Genomic DNA, 17,998 nt, shown 5'->3' on the forward strand with positions numbered 1-17,998 from the left:
AGGGTGGGGAGACCACAACTTCACTGGGCAGCCTGTTCCACTGTTCCTACTGTTAGACCACTCTTAGAGTAAAAAGAAAAAAGCTTTTTTACTTATTTTTTTTCCTTATAATATTTTTCTGATTTGCTTTGCTACAAAAGCAACTCTGGCATTGTTAAAGTTAAGATATTGCTTGCCTTTTAAAAAACAAACAAACAAAACACCAACCACTGCCTATGAATTAACTAGTCTACCCCAGGGCTTGCAACTTGGTTTTCACGTAAAAAACTACATCACAATTCTTCACGGTTCAGAAGGTTATGAAACCACAAAATAGCCATCACCAGTTTGGACAGGAAATTACACTGCAGGTTCCTCTGCTGAGGGTAAATAAAATTGTAGGAGAAAGGCTTATCCCAATCTCTGACCATATCAAATCCTGCAGTTTTAAGAAGAGCACGAACAGCAATACACTTAAACTGAGGTGCAGGTGTGGGTGTGTTTAACAGCACTTATTTTCTTGATTCCACATCTTTATTTGAAGACCTTTATTGTCTGACAAGTATTATTTCAACCTGTTGCCTACTTTTCAAAGGGCTGTTCAGTATTAGCAGTATGTTCCAGCTGCCTCTTCTCCTCCTCCACGTTGTGTTGACTTTCTCTTCTGTACCTTTACTCTGAGGGTACTGTCATTACCACATGTAAAGTGTACATCTACCAAGGGCTTACAGGTCTGAAGCCTTAGTCTGAAACTCCAATACACAGGAAAAGTAGCATTTTACAAGTGCTGTACTTTGCGTGGGTGTATGTTATGCAGTAGAGAACAAAGCTTCTTAAGATTATGTACAGGGGTGGCTGAAAGGAATTGAGCAGTTCTCAAGACAGTGTGACAGGTTCTCATTTAGAAAGAGACTGGCTCCTTTTACATTGAATTTACAGTCTGTTTGGGAGCCACTTATCTCCCAAACATGTACACATCACGTGTATATATACTTACATATATGTGCATACATACAAACATTCTAGACTTAAATGATTAGTCTGAGCAAAGGTTAAAATCCAGTAAGGGAGCACTGAGATACTGTATTAGAGGCGCATACACATGAAAGCAATTATTAAACGTAAGCTCTGGGTGCACATTTTAAATACTGCATACTTGGACTGTGTAACTATGCCTTCTCCAAATCCAAAAGGTCCATAGCCAAAAGGTGTGTATTACTTAAAACCCTGACAGATGTAAATAAATAAAAAATAAGAGAGTGCTAAGGTCAACGCATCATGATGGATGTCTTCTCCTCATACACTTGAAGTTATAGTTTGCAGGCTGCTTGAAGGTCTGTGAATGCAGCACCACTCTGCACAGGGAAAAAAGGAGGAAGATGAACAGATGGCAACATTTTAGTTTGTGGATTAAAGATAAATTTGGTGCCAAAAGGGAATTACTATTGTTTAAAATGCAAGGCTTTCTATTTATTCTTCTCTAACTCCAGACTTCTGGCAGTACAGTCTCTGACAATCATACTGTTTTTAAAAGTGCTCCAGTTTTGAATCTAAGAGGTTTTAATTTTTAGTATTTTTTATTGTAGCACTACAAATAATTTTAAAAAACTATCACACAGATAGAACACATAGTGCTGCATTAAGTATGGCCTTCGAAGTTCAAGGATGGTCGGAAATAAATGCCTGCCAATATTACTTACCTTCTCACTAGATCCATCAAATTAAGTCAAATGCATGAAGTTAGCACAACTGTAAACATTCACAAGACTGAAGCTAACAGATCACTCTTAATACAGGATTTTTATGAGCTGCATTGCATGAGAAAATTCTGTAACATACTTGCAATATGAAATACACTATAAAGGGCAACAAAACTGTTAAAAATCAGTATACAATATGCAGCAGCTATATAGAGAGATCTGAGATTTTTTTTACATCCTAATTCTAGTTGCTTATAATTTAGGGCAAAATTATGTGTCATGTAGGGGATAATACACTACAAGTAGAGAGCAAAGTTTTACACTTCACAACTTCAAGATACTTTATTAAAATAATACAAAAGTATTGTGTGTTAATAGTCCATGGAAATCATGTTTGGTTTTAACCTGTGTATCTTTAGTGAATAGACAGAACAGATTTTGTCCAATCTCTTCTTTTGCCTTCCAGTGAAAATTTATACTTCAACTGGATGGGTACTTGACTAAAAACTGGATTTTACAGGCTCCAAACTGGACTTTAAAGTTTATTTTCGTATCTGTAAGACCAGCAGAGCAAAGCCAAATGCTTGATGCATTTTTAATACTTTTTTTTTTTTTTTTTTTTTAAGAAAAATCACTAGCAGAACTAGTTATATTTAGCAGGAATCCTGGGAATTGTACCCTTGAGTTCACGATGTAAAATGTAAGACACCTAATTACACTTTTAGGAGAGGCAGCATCTGAGTCAAAGGATTTGTAACCAAATCTTAAAATGTTTTCTAGAACAGTATAAACTGTGGTATACCAGATACGTAATATGAAAATAAAACAAGAGTTACTAATTTTGAGAAAGCTACTGAGGGCTTTAGTCTCCAATATAGGTGCTGGAACCAGTGAAAGCTGCTTGCTGTAAAAATGCGCGTGCACGTGTGTGTGCATGCGTGCGTGTGCATGTGTGTGTGCGCGTGCATGTGCGTGCATGTGTGTGCGCGCGCGTGTCTGTGTGTCTGTGTGTCTGTGTGTCTGTGGACTAGGACACCTATACCCTACCGTCTTTTATGGTGGACGTTTGTTTCTGTAAGAGCTTTCCATCCCAGGGAGGTACCAGGCAATCATTGATTTCCCAGGATAACCAGAGGCATCAAAAACTGTTGCAACTTTTCTGTAGCATAAAGAAGTGCATGTGGCCATTCCTGCCAAATGTTACTCATTTAGAGAGACTACCCCTCATTTTAGCTTAGTTTTAAAGCACTTCCAACATCTCCCACTGCTCTGGTGAAGTATTGTACTGTGCGTTTTAATGAGGCATTAGGAAGCGGTTCACTCATAGTATTTTTTATTTTGTAGTCCCTCAGGCTGGTGTGGGTCATCAGGCCGTGGTGTGGCATGGTGCAATGGCATGGGCAGGTGAGCTCAGGGAAAGGAGGGACCTGGGGCGGCAGGCGGGAGGGAGGTGCTCCAGCAGCCAGGCTGGGATGCTGCAGCTGGGGAGCACTGGTCCTGTCTCCTCAGCCGCGTGCTTTTCCCCCACCGAGTTACACAGGTTATCCCAAGCAGCCAGCCATCAATGGATAGGGGGATCCGCATACCTCAAATATTTACGGTGCCTGCACTTCGAGAACGAGACAGTTCGTTCACATCTGTGAACGGGCCACTTTTAAAACATCAAAATAAACCATCTGGCTGCGCAACTGTTTCTAATTACTTCCCTGCCTAGACTGTAAACTTCGGGGTTTGGCATCGGCCTCCCTCCCAGAGCGCTGCCCAAATCCCGCTCGCAGGCAGCTAATCGGAGCCACTGCAGCACGGGGGGAGCAGCCCTGGAGCCGGGCTTGTCCAGCTCGCAGCTCTCCGCACGCCCGGCGGCTCTGTCCGGCCGTCTGTCCTGCCGTCTGTCCGGCCGGCCGTCTCCAGGAGTGCTCCAGGTGTGGCGTGGCGCGGCTCGCACCATGCACGGGCGGGGGCTGCCGGGGCTGGTGGTGCTGCTGCTGGTCACCTCGCTGCCAGCCGGCCACCCCGCGCCGCCGGCCGGCCCCCCAGCCCTGCGGTAAGTGTGGCTCTGCAGCCTCCCGGCGGGGCTCGACCGATTTCTGAGATGTCAGGAGTGTGGAGGCTGGGGTTGTGGGGGGAGCGGCGGGGTCGTTTGCGAGCCCTTCCTTTGCCTGTTTGGAAGTGACACTGCGGGAAGCGCTGTGGGTCACTGGGCGCTTAAACTGGTGCTGTGCAAACCGCGGGGGTTGTTTGCAATGATGTATTTCATGCCCGAGACGCAGGCTTTTAAAGCAGTGAAGGGCAAAGAGCTGAACAGCGATGACTCTTTGCGCCTAGACCTTTACATAGTGCTGCCTGAGTGGAGCAGGCTCCTAACCACAGACCCCTGTGTGCTCCCGCTCTTCGGTGCAGCGGCACAGCGAGGCACGCTGCCCTCTGCTCTTCCCCTCCACCAGGCCCAGCACCCACCTGCTCTCAGAGCCAGCAGCTTGTACCCCAGAGCCTGCAAAATCTAGTGTCTAAGAAGCGCAGGTACTAGTCACCTGAATCCTCAGGATTCCCCAGCACTGTGAACAACTCTGGCTTGGCCAGTCCTTTGTTCTGTTTTCCTACAATCCAGCTCCTGATGAGGCAGTGTGTTACTTTCCCTGTGTATGTCCTGAAAGTCCTGATCTCTGTGTGCTCCAGTGCATGGTACAATTGCATGGCAGAGCTGCAAATCTTCAGATCTAGCATCTGGATTCTGCTGACTTTACTAAAAACAGAGCCGCAAACTACACTGTTGCATGGAAAGCAGTGATTACTTCAGTTTCCTTTTCCAATGAAAGCATGGATCCTACATATATGACAACCAGAAGGATTACTCTGGCAAATGTGTTTATTAGAATCAACCATAGGTGTGCTTTTTGGTATCATACATTCCTGTTATGCTACCTAGATGTTTGGATGTATATGCCTTTTCTAAACTTTTTGGAATAATCCAGATCAAAATGTTTCATGACAGATAACCATACTATACATGTATATGCATCTATACCAGACATGCATAACGAAAACCATGAGCCTAACGCAGTTAACAAGGTAAGTGAAATACAATATAAGCATTCCCACAGTTATCAATGAGATTTCTGATGAAAGAGAAGAAAATTGGGTGATTTGAGGCAACTAATAGCTTACAACTGTAACTAAAGTGGTGGTGTTAAAAACAATGTTCTGGGGATCGGCTGAAGCCATGGCAAGAGGATGGTTTCCCATGAGCCAGGTTGTCATCGGCTCTGAGCTGCAGCCCCTGGCTTTGACCACAGCTTGTTCTTTTTGCTGTCCTCTACAGGAGCGTTTTGGGTAGTCCTTCTTGCCGGCTGTCCCAGACTGAGTCGGAGCTCAGGTGCCGCATCCCAGGGGGAAAACTGTGCAGTGACAGAGGCAGATGTGAGTGTGGAGTCTGCATCTGCCAAGTGACTGAGTCCGGCAAATACTACGGTCCGCTCTGCGAGTGCCACGACTGGGTGTGTGAGATCTATGATGGGAAGATCTGTGCAGGTAAGGAGGTGACAAAAGCTTAGAAAATTAAGAGTATATAAGCAGGAATATGTTGGGAACACAGCACACTGCTACAGTAGAGACCACAGTTGTGTATGTGTCCCCGAACCATGACTCTAAATGGGATTGTGGGCACATCCAAAGTTTTTGTTAGATTAAAGGATACAAGTCAAAGGCACCGTCTCTGCCATGAAATGGGACTTTGCCCAGAGCAAGTCTGCATCTGCAGCAGGGGCAAAAGCAGGAGCTGCTTTTGTTTGGAGGCTCTGCAAACTGAATCTAATGCAGGGAACAATATTGCTTGTGTTTTTCATACAGTATTACTGCATTTGAACTGCTTACCTAATGATGGTATATGTTATATACCAAGGCTTTAAAGTATCTATAAACAATCAGTTTTGTCCTGTAGTGGGTTTTTTTTTTTTTTCTTCTCCTGCTATGAGGAAGAAGGTTTGCTTTAACAGGTACTACACTCGGGGTGTATAGATATGAAAACTCTATTTTTCTCTAAGTAATGGTAATGCTTTCCAAATAAAGACTTAAAACAATGTAATTGTATTGTGGTTTCAGAGATTTCCCCACTGACACTGTATTCTTTAATGACAGATGAAGTAACATTTCTGGGACAGAATTTAGTCCCTGCCAGTTGTTGGAACATGTTGCTTGGTTTGCATCTAAACATTATCACTCTTTCATCTTTCCAGCTGTCTTTACTTAAGTTTCTGGGCTATTTCAGTTGGATTTTGGACATTTTTTTTCCCCTCTTAAGCAGCTTAGAAGAAAGCGGGGAGGAGAAATGCCATCACATTCCTAAGGGTATTCAGACTGAAGCTCAATGAAAGAGGCCAGAAGGGTACTTAATTTGCAGTATCCCTGCTTCAACAGCTTTACCAGATTCACACAAACGTGTCATCTCTTCAGGCCAAAAACTGCAATTAGGTCAATGGGAATTTTACAGGAATTCTCCTAGTAAGAGGACAATACAAATGCATTCCAGTAGTGGGTTTGGCAAATTTTGTAGGAAAAAAAGAGCAACTTATTTTAGCAACAAAGTAGCTAAGAATAAGAAGTCCAGTAATAATATGAAAAGATCAAGGATGTGATTATGAGAAAAATAGTTGTATTTGGCACCTATGACTTTAGGGTTTTGTGGAGAAACTGATTTATAGACTCTGTAGTTAGCAGTGTCAAGCCCAATTACATAAGAAGTATCAGGGGTCTGCTGATCATTTCAGTGCTTTGCTGTCCCAAACAAGAATTTCCTCGTTGGTGGTGTGATTTCAATATGCTTGCTGTTGTTGCTGGGGGAACTGTATAAAGTGAAACTGAAAGCTCCTTCAATTTTAATATTCTGCCGCAAACTCCACTATTGTGTTCCTGTCAATGTCACGAGTGGTGGCTGAGAGTTTTGTCAGTGCTTTGGTGGAAAGTGGTGCTGACAGGATAAACATAACCACTAAATTTCTAACAATATTTAGCTTTTGTGTAACACTTCGTGCAGCAGTTCAAAGATGCGAATGTTAAGTGATTAAACATTTTATAAAGAACAAGTTTTTGTAGTTGTCACCTTTTGTAGCTGGAGTATTGAAGCTGCGTTACCACTGAGATGTCAAATAATTTAAATGCACTCTTCTGGAAAAAAAGTAGTAAAAAAATCAGTGCAAAGTAATGGGCAGGGAAACAGCTGTGAGGGGCCTAGGGGTTTTGCTTGTTTAGTTTGTTTTTTTGACAACAGTGCTGAAAGTCCAGCTGACTTTGTTGGAGTTCAGGGCTGCCCAGCACTGCAGGAGCACAGGCCTGGGTAACTCCTTCAGGGCTGGAACACGGGGTCTGGGTCCAGGCAGTGAGACACCTCCTTTCAGGCTGTGCATGCTGCTCTCTTCATTTCCCCCCATGTTTTCAGTCACTTAACTTTACATTGTGCATGTATGGGAGGAAGGGAACATAGAACAGATGGTCAGATCTAGTATAACTGGTCCTTGTGTTGTAGGAATAACATCCCCACCGCCCAGCCATTCAGTGAACTGCACCTTCTGATGTTTCTTAGTGCCACACCATGGAGCTGATTTCTCATGTATGACATACCTCCCTTTCTTTGCATTTCTGAGCACATTTTTAAACTCAATGATGAAATTGTGTTTCCTCTGGGTGAAAAGCCAAAATGTCTTACTGCAGTTCTATTCCTCTTTCCTGCTTTGTTCTCCTTTTTCCTATTTCTTTTTTTTTTGATACTTGCTGTCCTGTTCCAATGTGGGTCTCTCCTGATGAGTACAACAATAACTGCTGACTGGTACCACATGCAGAACTACCAGACACTGAATATTCCTCTAGAGAGCCTCAAATATTTGAGATTAATGCTGTTTCAAACAAGCTACTTTTCAAGCTGCCAGTGATGCCTTTTTCAAGTGACTGATGTCTAATCACCAGTGATGTTCATATTCAGAGTTGTCAGGCAGAATTGTTCGAGTCATGAGTGCCAAACATAATTGTTCAGACATAACTCCCCTCTTCTGTCCCAAGCTAAACAAAATACTTAGTTGCTCAATATGCAGCTCGTTATCTTCAGGGGACTTTCTGGGTCAGATCCAGCTTCTGGACCAGTCATGGGACACCCATATTCTGAAAAGAGAAGGCCTGAAGATAGAGAAGATTTCCATCTGTTTATGATTTTCTTTTTCTTATCATCTTGTATAAGCAATGGGGAAAAGATTATGCCATGAGTAAAGAAGGAAAGCAGATGCAAATGTCTCTGTCCGTTTACTCTCTCTTGAGACTTCTCTGCTGTGTTTCCCTTCCATGGCGTTTCCATGTGCTTTAGAGGGAATTCTGATTGTTTTATCCCACTGAGATTGATAAAGCAATAGCTGATCTTTCATGGAGTCAGAAACAAAGAAGAAGAGAGAAATGAAATGCTGTACTCTGAGTCACTGAGCCTCCTGTCCTCAGTGGCCTTTTTGTCTGCCTGCCATATCATAGGGTGTAGAGGAAAGAAGAGTCCCAATACTGTCATTCTCTTTGCAGTGTCAGTGACATCTTTATTTTGTCATTTTCTTCTGGTCTTCAAGGAGATGAGCTAAGAGGACGAAGGCTGAATCAAACACTGAATCAAAACCCCAAAGGATTTATGCTTCATTCAGAGCAGACAATGTATTTGTTGCTGTTTATTTGCAACTAGTAGTTCTGACCTCAGAGAGTTTCATATTGCCTCAGGCTTTCTTAGCATAAGTGGAGCCTGTGTTGTGTGAAAGGAAAGAGGAATGTGGCACTAATTCCTATAACTTTGCTGCTTGATACTTATTTTTCTATGGTTTTGCAGCATAGGGGAAAATCAGTTTTACTGGGCTGTTGGGTTTGGGTTTTTTTTTGGTTAATCTTTTTTACTGTGTTTGTGATTAATGAAGATAGGAAAAGTAAACAAAGTTTAGACTTCCATGGGCAACTGGAATGGGAACACTCTAGATGTTCCTAGAGAATGGACCACGGAAATTGCCAGCTGGGACGTGAAGGCAGTGTGATTGCACTGCGCATAGCTGGTGAGCTCAAGGGGCAGATACGATTCGGTGACAGCGTGGAGAGGGACATATGAAGAAGGACGTTCCTCTTTGCTCAGAGCTATATTCATTGTCTTTGTTTTCCCAGAGTTATTAAGATTTTATAAACATTTTTTTTTCCAAATGGAAATACCTTTTACACCTACTGAATAATAGTGGCAACTGTGTGATTTACCACTGCCCTAAGCGGTTGCTGGGGAACATTTTTTTCTGCTGTTCAGGCCAGTGAGAAATTTTCCTGCTACTTTCTCCAAAGCTGTAGTTGCTGTAAGTGCTGTGCCTATTTTAAGGCTAGTTCAGCGATGTAATGGCAGTGTTAGTCATAGGTTTTCACAGCCAGAAGTGTTATCATGTTATGTGAAGGACAGAAAGATATCAGTGCCATTATTTCTCTGTAAGGCTTTAAACTATGCAGAGAACACAAGTGAAATACTACTTTGATGAGGAGTGGATGTGGAAATACAAGATAAATCGGAAATAAAGTAGTAATGTAATACAAAGTTATGCATCCATGTGAGTTTATGGGATATATGGCCCTATAAGTCAGTTGGAGAGAGTCAGGAAATTGAGAATGGAATATGGAGAACATTTTGAGCTGAGGACTGCTCTTTGCACAAAAAGAGCGGTTTTTAGGCAGAGCTATCTTAGTTGAGTTGGAAACGCTCTAACAAGTGTATCTTTGTATTTGTACTGGACGGAGGTCTGACAAGCTTTTTTTTTTTCATTGAGCAGCATTTCTTGCTAAAAGCAAAGAAAGGCCAGTCTGTGACCTGCATTGATTACCATTTGATCCAAAGTGAGATTCAAAGCCCTGGGTTCTTGAAAGCGGGTGTAAGCCTCTTCTCTGTCAGAGGACACATTTGCAAAGAGTCAGCTGTGGCACATGTGGTCATCGGAGACACAGCTTCCTAAAAAGACCAAGCTAAAAATAGGGCAGGAGGCTGTTGATGAAAATGGATGTTGCAGTTCTTCTCTGACCTAGTTTGCTTTAGTCTGGATTTCAGAACTTGGCTTAAGTGACACTTCATCTAGGAGCAGGGATGTGTAGGTGTGATAATAACATACATATTCATCTCAAAACAGGTCCCCCAGATTCTAGTGAAGTGAAGTTGTGATAGCATAGACCTCATTGCAGGATCGCTGCCTTGCTAGGTGCACAAGGTCCTGGCAAACTTACAAAGCACAAGCTAAAGCCAGTATTATTCTCAGCTTTATGCTCTCACGATCTGATCTAGGTACACACAAGCTGCTTTTGATGCATCTACAATTGCCATAGTTCCAAATGCAGTGTGTATGTTCACAGCAATGGTGAGAGAGGCACGAGAAGGAAGCTCAGAGAGAGGCACTGCGAGGGTGATTACTAGAAGCGAGGCATTTTAAAAGTATCTTCTTAAACGATTCATAGCTAAATGCCTAGCTCTCATTTTCAGCACCTTTAACTGCAGATACTACTCGTGGAAAATAGTTTAAAAACCAAACTGAGTACACTGGGCACGTGGAAGGAGGGAGAGGCTTTTTTGCAGCACCTAGCAGAGCTGGGATGCAGCCCCTCATGCCATCACCAACAGCAAAGGGTGGGAGGGAGAACAACATCTACTTCACCTTTTGCCCTTCTTTAGACTGGGGTGACAGGCTCATCTGTTGCAGAGAAAAAGCAAACCTTCATGCAAGTTTTGATAATGTAAATAAGTGCTCTGAAATGGGTTTGAATTTTGATGCTATTCACGGGCTGATAATGGACTGAAGTATTTTTTTATTTATTTGAAAGCATGCCTTTTGTGACAAAATGGCTTTCACAGACTGAGTCCTTTTATAAAGATTTGTTTTTCGTTATCATTGATATGGAAAAGACATGGATGACAGAAAATAGATGGTGTACTTAATGTTACAGAAGAGTGTATTAATGCTCTTACCTGCTGCATCAAGGGATGGGTTTCATTAAATGTTCTTATGACAGCCTTTGTCAGACAAACTGACTGGCTTGCTAAAATTTTCTATGCTTATTTAAAGTTTTATTGTAGATAGCTTTTCCTGTAAAGGGCTTCAAACCATCCATCACTTTTGCCACTGGACTATAAACCTTTGGGTGTAGGTGTTCCCAGGTAGCTGGTCCTGACAAGGAACATGTTGATTTTAAGTTTCCATGAGCTTTTTTAGGAGGAAAAAACACACTACTAGGACTGTCTCAGGAAAAAAGGTCATTTGTGCCTAAAAAGGACTGATATTTGGCTTCTATGCAAAGAAAGACCCCAGAGTATACATGTAGTAGTGGAATTTACCAGTGTTGTGGTGTATCACAGTTGTGTTGCTGGAGCCAAGTTTCCTTTGGAGCTGGAAGTACTACAAAGAACAAGGCAAAAGTGAAGGAGCTGGAATTTGTGTTTTTTTCTTTGATTTCTTTGAGGTTGTTTACTTTTCCCTAGAAGGAGGGGATTGTTTTGGCTCAAAATGCTTGCAAGCCCTGCTCATAGCAGTAATTCTACATCGAAAAGACACTTATCCAGACCCAGTGATGTATGTTTTCCTCCACTCCTCTGTTCAAATTCTGAGTATATAATGAAAAAAATGACTTTCTTTTACACAACATTTTAAAAGGCTATTTAATAGCTTCTTTCCCTAGTGAAGGTGTGAATATTTGCAGATAGAGGTTTGTGAGTTGGGACATAGGGAGTGGGCTGGAACATCAGCTCAAGAAGTTAGATGATCAGATTCTGGTATGAAGAGGAATAAAGATTCAAGAGAGTTTAATTGTAGTTGCACCTGTCCCCTTTCTCCAGACAGCAGTTACATTCCTAATGCTCCTAAGACCTGCTTCGCCCTTCTGCCGGCCCACCTGAGCAGCAGCAGTGGATAATCTGGGGTGTTTTCTTGCCAATGGCTTAAAAAGTGGCAGTCAGTCTTTGAAGGCATATCTGGGGCATTTTATGGGGGAAGTGGCTGGGAGTGCCAACTCTTGACACTGGCAGGAGTGAACTGAGTGATAACTTTGTGGTTTGGAAAGTGTGAGCGCCAGATGCTGTTGCCTTGGCAGCAGCATGCAGCAGCAGATGTTTGTGTCTGGAGCACCTGGTCACAGTATTGTATTCCTGAGGAAAATGCTGAGGAGGGGGAGGGGCACCAGCAGACTGTGGGAGAATCCTCCCGTGTCCCAAACAGACTGCCACACCTCCCTCAGTCATGCCTTTTCCAGTCCTCTGTTTCCAGCAGGTCCAGTTCAGCCTTTTAGACCAAGTGGTGTGAGTCATTTTAAGTATTGGGGATGTTAGCTTTCATGGTCCACAGTTAGAGGCTACTGAATGCAAAAACAGCTCTTTGTAAGTATTTTTCCCATTCTGCATGCAATTTCGTAAGTAAAATGATTCACATCCTGAAGTTGTGTGGTTGACAGTTAAGAAATGCTAAATCTGACTCTCTACCACTAATGAAGAGTCCTGTGCATTTGCACCATGATACATCTTTTGATTTTGTATTCATAATGGTTTTCTCCAGTGGACTTATACTTTAAGGACAGGAGGGAAATGGTTGCTTTCTGACATTTGAAATGGTTTACTTTATAAACTTGATAACATATTTAAAGCAAGATATAAATGTTAATGATTTACCTTAGTCTATTCATTTGTCTGAAATGTGGGGAACATGGATGGCAAAGCAGTTTTTCATCATGTAACAGATTTCTTCATACCCTATTTCCTTATTCTGAGTGTTTTAAACTGTGTTTTGAAGAAAGTAACTGGATATTTGCTAGACTCAGGGGTGCAAGCCGATTGAGTCTCAGAAGCCAGAAGCCCATCTTCTTAAGAAAATCCTCTTTCTCTCCCCTTCCTAAAACACCCAGACTCATTCCTTGTCTGTCCTTTCCCCTTCAGAAATTCAGGTAGAGCTTGTATATGGTTTGAGTGGCTTTTCAGCTGATGAAGATGCAAGTGTTCCTTTTAGAGATGAATAATGAATGGCATTTGTCTGTGAACAAGAGGTAAACTTAAATAGTTCATTCCATTTCTGTGTTTGCATGTCCTGGTGAGTATATGCTCTAAAAAAAATAAATAAAATGATTAGTTGAGGGATTTTCTTTGTCTTTTCAGTTGTACACCTGTACAGTTTTTGACTTGTCCTGGGAGCAATTCCTGTGACTTTTAAAGTAGTAACAAATCTGGATGTCTTAAAAAACATTTCTGTTGTGAGTAACCTATTTTCTGAAGGTGTAGTTCATAAGCTGAAATTTAACCACTTTCCTTTCTTTCTTGTATAGCTGCATGGTGATTATCTTGTTTACTTTGGGGGATCTTTGAGACACTCAACTGTGTTCTCTGTTTCCCTCTGAACCGGATTTACTGGATTCTTAGGGACCACAAGTTGATGGTAAAATCAGCTGGTAATGACATGTTCATATAAGCAGGACTTCCCTCCAGAAAAGAATGCAAGTCCTACTTCAGATGATGTGAACGTGTCTGGTATATGACACTGACTGTAATGATCACAGCATCCAGCTCTGATATATACCCTTCTTTGCAGTTCTTGCAACAAGATACTAAAAGTTATGTATTTTTCTTCTGATATTGAGGAGAGGGGAAGCTGAGGGTCAGAGATCAAAAATATGCCTCCTGATCATCTTAGACTGGTAGTAAGACTAAGGAGGGAGCCCAAGTATCTGAGGGACTCTTAGACCACTGAGCCCCTATCAGGTGCAAGAATAAAATGTGATAGCATGAAAATTATCAGTTAAGACTGTGTCAGAAAAACCTTTTTTATTCATGTTTACATGCTAAAAATACTGTTTCATACAAATAAGACGTGTATTCCTTTTCCAAAGAACTGTCTGTGTGTTACATACTACTAAATGGTTGATTCCTATGTATGATTATCCAAGTGAGAGAAGCTTTGATTTATGAAAACACCCAGTGTGTTTCCAACTTAAAAGTGTTCCACCTATAAATAAGGAGGTGAATTCGTAGCAAGTCAAAACCACAGAGAACCAGTCAGACAAAGTTTGTTCATTCAGAATATTCTGAAATAAATTTGATTAATTAAGCCAAGAGTAACATTTTCAAAGCTATTCCAGAATGATAGACTTTTAAACAGAAAGAAGGTTTTAAGTTCATAACCTTTTAAATTCACTATGAAAAGATTGTAAAGAAATGTTGACAGCTGCAGGTGCAGTGTCATGCCTGCATTCCAGAGAACAGTCCTCAAAATGGTGTTTATAAAGTCATTCTTTGAAGGCTTACTGGAGAAGTTCTGACCTCTCACTTCAGCAACAGGGAAGAACTGGAATGGAGAAGGACAAACAATCTTACGAACATACTTACAGAAGGTTCAAATAATGCTGAGCAGTGGCGATGCCATGACAAAAAGCCATATAAGAACAAGTTGCAGTGTGGTTCTCCTGAATGCTTTTGCAGAATTGTGCTTTTTAATCATTATATATATATCTGCTTTACATGTAAAAAAAAACAATTATGTGGGCTCTTGGAACATACTGCACATTCACCCTAACAATCCACACTGACTTTGTCCTTTCTCAAGCACTTTTTAAACTGGATGGAATAGTGGCAATGGATGAATTGTACAACTGTAGTCTGACTTGCAGTGATAATGTTGAGACCTTCTGTTACAGAATCACAGAAGTCAGTATTACAAATTTACTTAGCTTTTTGTCTGGTACCTTCGTGGTCAGGTAAATTCTGTGGGAAGCAGATAACCAGTAAGAAGTGTATTTAAAATCAGAAGATGGCCTTGAAGAACTTCACTGGAGTACTGTTGTAGGACTGGTACTTCTAATGACCGTCTTTTGGAAGAATTTATTTTCATTTTCACTTCTGTTTCAAACCACAGATAATCCTCATCACAAACACTGCAAATGTAATGAAACTCAACTCCCAGCCTGCCTGGGAAGGCATCCAGGTACCAGCTGTCACTGAAAGGAAATTGCCCATCACATACACCAGAAAGGGCAGTTTCTCTAGATGGGAACTGAGAATGGAGTAATTGCAGTTGAATACTGCTCTCCATTTATGTGGGTTTGCCTACAGCCTGCATTTGTGGAAATCCTTTTATTTAAGGCAAAATGCCCGAGTTTTATTTTTACAATTATCCTTTATGGTGGGGGGCGTGGGGAAAGAGATCAGTTTTTGCTGGCCCAGCTCTCCTTTAGCTTCTTAAGCCTGGCTGATTCATCAACCTAAGGCTGGCATGCCCTGGAAAGCTCTTGGAGCAATGTCTTTCCTGCTTGCATTGCTGAAGATCCTTCTAGAGAACTCCCAGAACAAGTCACTCTGCATAAGTTGTTCCTCCACCAACCCCAGACACAGTGAACTTTTCTTCTCCTTCCTGAACGTATCCCTTTCTCATTCCCAGGGCTTTAGGACATCATCTTACAGTGAGAGGGACTCTCACACTTCCTACCACCATTTTCCCCCAAGATTTCTTAATGAATTGAAGCACAGAGAAGAAATATTAGAGCATATCATTGGCATCGATTATAAACTGCTTTCCTTTGTATGTGGCCTGTTCTAAACAGAGAGGCTTAACTGGCATAAATTTGTGTCTCACAATAAAACGTAATTGCGCAAGGTCTTTTCAAGATTTATCATGCTTAACTTCCTACCAGCTTTGTGTACGTGACACAGAGATACACAAAAAAGTTCATTGGAGATGGTAAAATTGCCAAACTTCACTCAGACACTTTGTTAGATTTAGGAATGGATCCTGTCACTTATATCTATTCTTCCGGTTAAAAAAATGTTTTAATAAAAGCAAATGGTCTGGCTTTTTTAAAACCTAAACAGAAGCCTGTGTTTTCTGCTAACGTAAGTCTAATGAAATCAATACAGTTATGCCAACAGAGAATTGGTCTCACAACATCTCCTCCCCGTGTTTGACCAGACTCACCAGTTACTAGCAGAGTAAGGTACAACAGCATCCCACCTGCCATTTACCTGCAAATAATAATGGTAAAACAATAATAATGATAATGAAATTTCCAAAGTTTAGAATGCTTTTAAGCCTGACAACATTTTACCTGATTTTCTCTTTAGTTTTTCTTCTGTATACTGTACTCCTTGTAAGAGTTACATGTTACTCAGCAGTAGTTTGACAGGACATTTACCAAAATAATTGTTCTCCGGACTGGCAGAGTTGGACTTACCAGAAATGAGACTTGCGTGTGAAAACATTCTGATAAATGAAAACTAATCTTTCAGAGAGTTAGACTCTGCTGTATTAATTAAGGAATTGGTTCCACTGACAGAACTATCCCAGGTTTTATTAAATGGTCTGCTGATTTAGAAAGTGATGATAAGATTAACATTTTGTAATTGGATGAGCAGCGTGTCAGTTACTTCTCCCTTCACCATCTTAATGCTTTTGTATATGAGTTCTGTAAGATTTTGTCTTGTAAATAAGAAAATTCCATTTTAAATGCAACTGTGAATTGCTTAAATGATGTCTTCTAACCTTACATGAAGGTTATAAGAGGTTTTCTTTACAGATATTTTCCAAAAATTATAGCATGATTTCTCTATAGGTGGTTTCAAAGACACATATCACATGAAAATGTTTTGAATGAAGTTCTTGCAGGATATTTTGGAGGCTGTATTTAAATAATACAGCAACCACAGACTTAATTTTCTTTCATATATGCCTATTAAAGGAATTCATAGTGAGAGGTTTTAAAAATAATCTGTCTGGGATATCATTTATCAAGCTCTTTGAAAACAAGCTCATAGTTCCTCTGGCCTTTCATATGGGCTTCTAGTCCTCTATATTTCAGGCTTTCAGGTGTTGTCTGGGCTTTTTCTCCATTTCTTCTGTATAAGCAGTGGCTGCCAGCCCCACTCTGAACATTTTTGTTGTCCTCAATTGCCAAATTTTTTTCCTAATTCCAGTCCCTGTTCTCAGAGTATTTTCTGCTTTTTGGGTGGTCCCTGTCTGGCCCAGTTCATAGGTTTCCTAACCCATTCTTCTGGCTCATCAAAGAACAGTTTCCATGAGGACCTGAGTGGAAGTTAGACCCACCTTGGGTCTCTTTACTCTTCCTGGTGGCTCTTTCTCAAACCAATGACCTCTGCTCTCACACTTGTGTTCCAGGACTATATTTTCTTAGAGGAGGCATGGTTTCAAGAGGTGCTGAACCACCTTGGGTATTCAATGACCTTGTAGAAATAAACCACAATTATGTGAAATGAAATACTGTTTCTCAGCTCATACTCTGTTCATGTGGGCGTTGTTCAGCTGTAGAGGCTCCTGGCAGGACATGAATCTAAACCAAGGAATCTTTAAAATAGGCATAAATCAGATGTACACTGATGTGTCATAATTTCTCTTTCCTTCAACATTTTCTCCTTCCTGGAGTAGGTGGCACAGCACACTGAAATTTTACAGTTTATTTTAGTTGCTCCAAATTATCTGTGCATTGTTTTTCTTATTCCCAAGAGTGTGAATGTTTTTGACCATAGTATAAAAGCTTGTCTTAGGGAGATTGTGGAATTTCTGTCACTGGGGGCTTCAAGAACAGGTTGGAAAAATATCTGTCAGGAGGGATCAACACTCACTTTTTTGTGCCTCCAGGCACAGAAGTGGACCAGCTGATCTCTTCTAGAGGTCTCTTTGAGGCTGATTTTCTTTGATGCTGCTGTGAAACTAATTGTTGGCTTGGTGTTCCGCCTTAGTGAGAAGGATCTGTGGCAGTATGATCATAGTTTTTAACACGCTATTATGTTTGTAAATACAATAATTTATTGAAAGGGATGCATAACATTGATTTTAATCTGTTAAGACTACAATCTTAGTCTTAACAACTTTCACCTTTCTACAGTATTTATACTACTTTATAAAATATGAGTGTCTTGTTTCAAGTTTCTAAATGACTACAATTCTAAATAACTGCTACCAAGCCTCTGAACAGGAGCAATCCTGGAAACAAGCTCACTTGTTTAAAGTTTAGGTATCTTTTCAACAGAGAGGCATAAATTAATACTTTCTAGAGATAAGTGGTGGACTGACTTCTGTAACAAGCTCAATGTCAGGGAAAACATTTTTTATACAACACTTGCAATTTGATGGAAAGTTAGCAGTGGAAGCATTACACAAACATTTCAATATTTTTTATTATTTGCTTTATTTAAACAAATGGATTCTTAGTCAGCCACTGACCTTATGGATAACTGGCAGAATGTACAAAACAGCAAGGGAAAGTGAAAGGTTGCCCTGCCATTTGATGTAGGATAATATAGACCAGGATGA

General features: G+C 41.0%; 1 protein-coding gene across 1 annotated transcript in view; it reads left to right on the forward strand.

Moving 5' to 3' along the window:
* The first annotated feature begins 3,507 nt into the window (after positions 1-3,507).
* The window catches only part of ITGBL1 (integrin subunit beta like 1), a 143,116-nt gene continuing 128,625 nt past the window's right edge, over positions 3,508-17,998 (forward strand). Inside the window, exons 1-2 of the mRNA XM_037378052.1 lie at positions 3,508-3,723; positions 4,999-5,207. Coding sequence (XP_037233949.1) covers positions 3,626-3,723; positions 4,999-5,207 — 307 coding nt within the window. The 5' untranslated portion in view covers positions 3,508-3,625. The remainder of the gene's footprint in view (positions 3,724-4,998; positions 5,208-17,998) is intronic.

This window comes from Falco rusticolus, chromosome 2 (genome assembly GCF_015220075.1).
Source record: "Falco rusticolus isolate bFalRus1 chromosome 2, bFalRus1.pri, whole genome shotgun sequence".
In the NCBI taxonomy this organism is placed as follows: domain Eukaryota; kingdom Metazoa; phylum Chordata; class Aves; order Falconiformes; family Falconidae; genus Falco; species Falco rusticolus.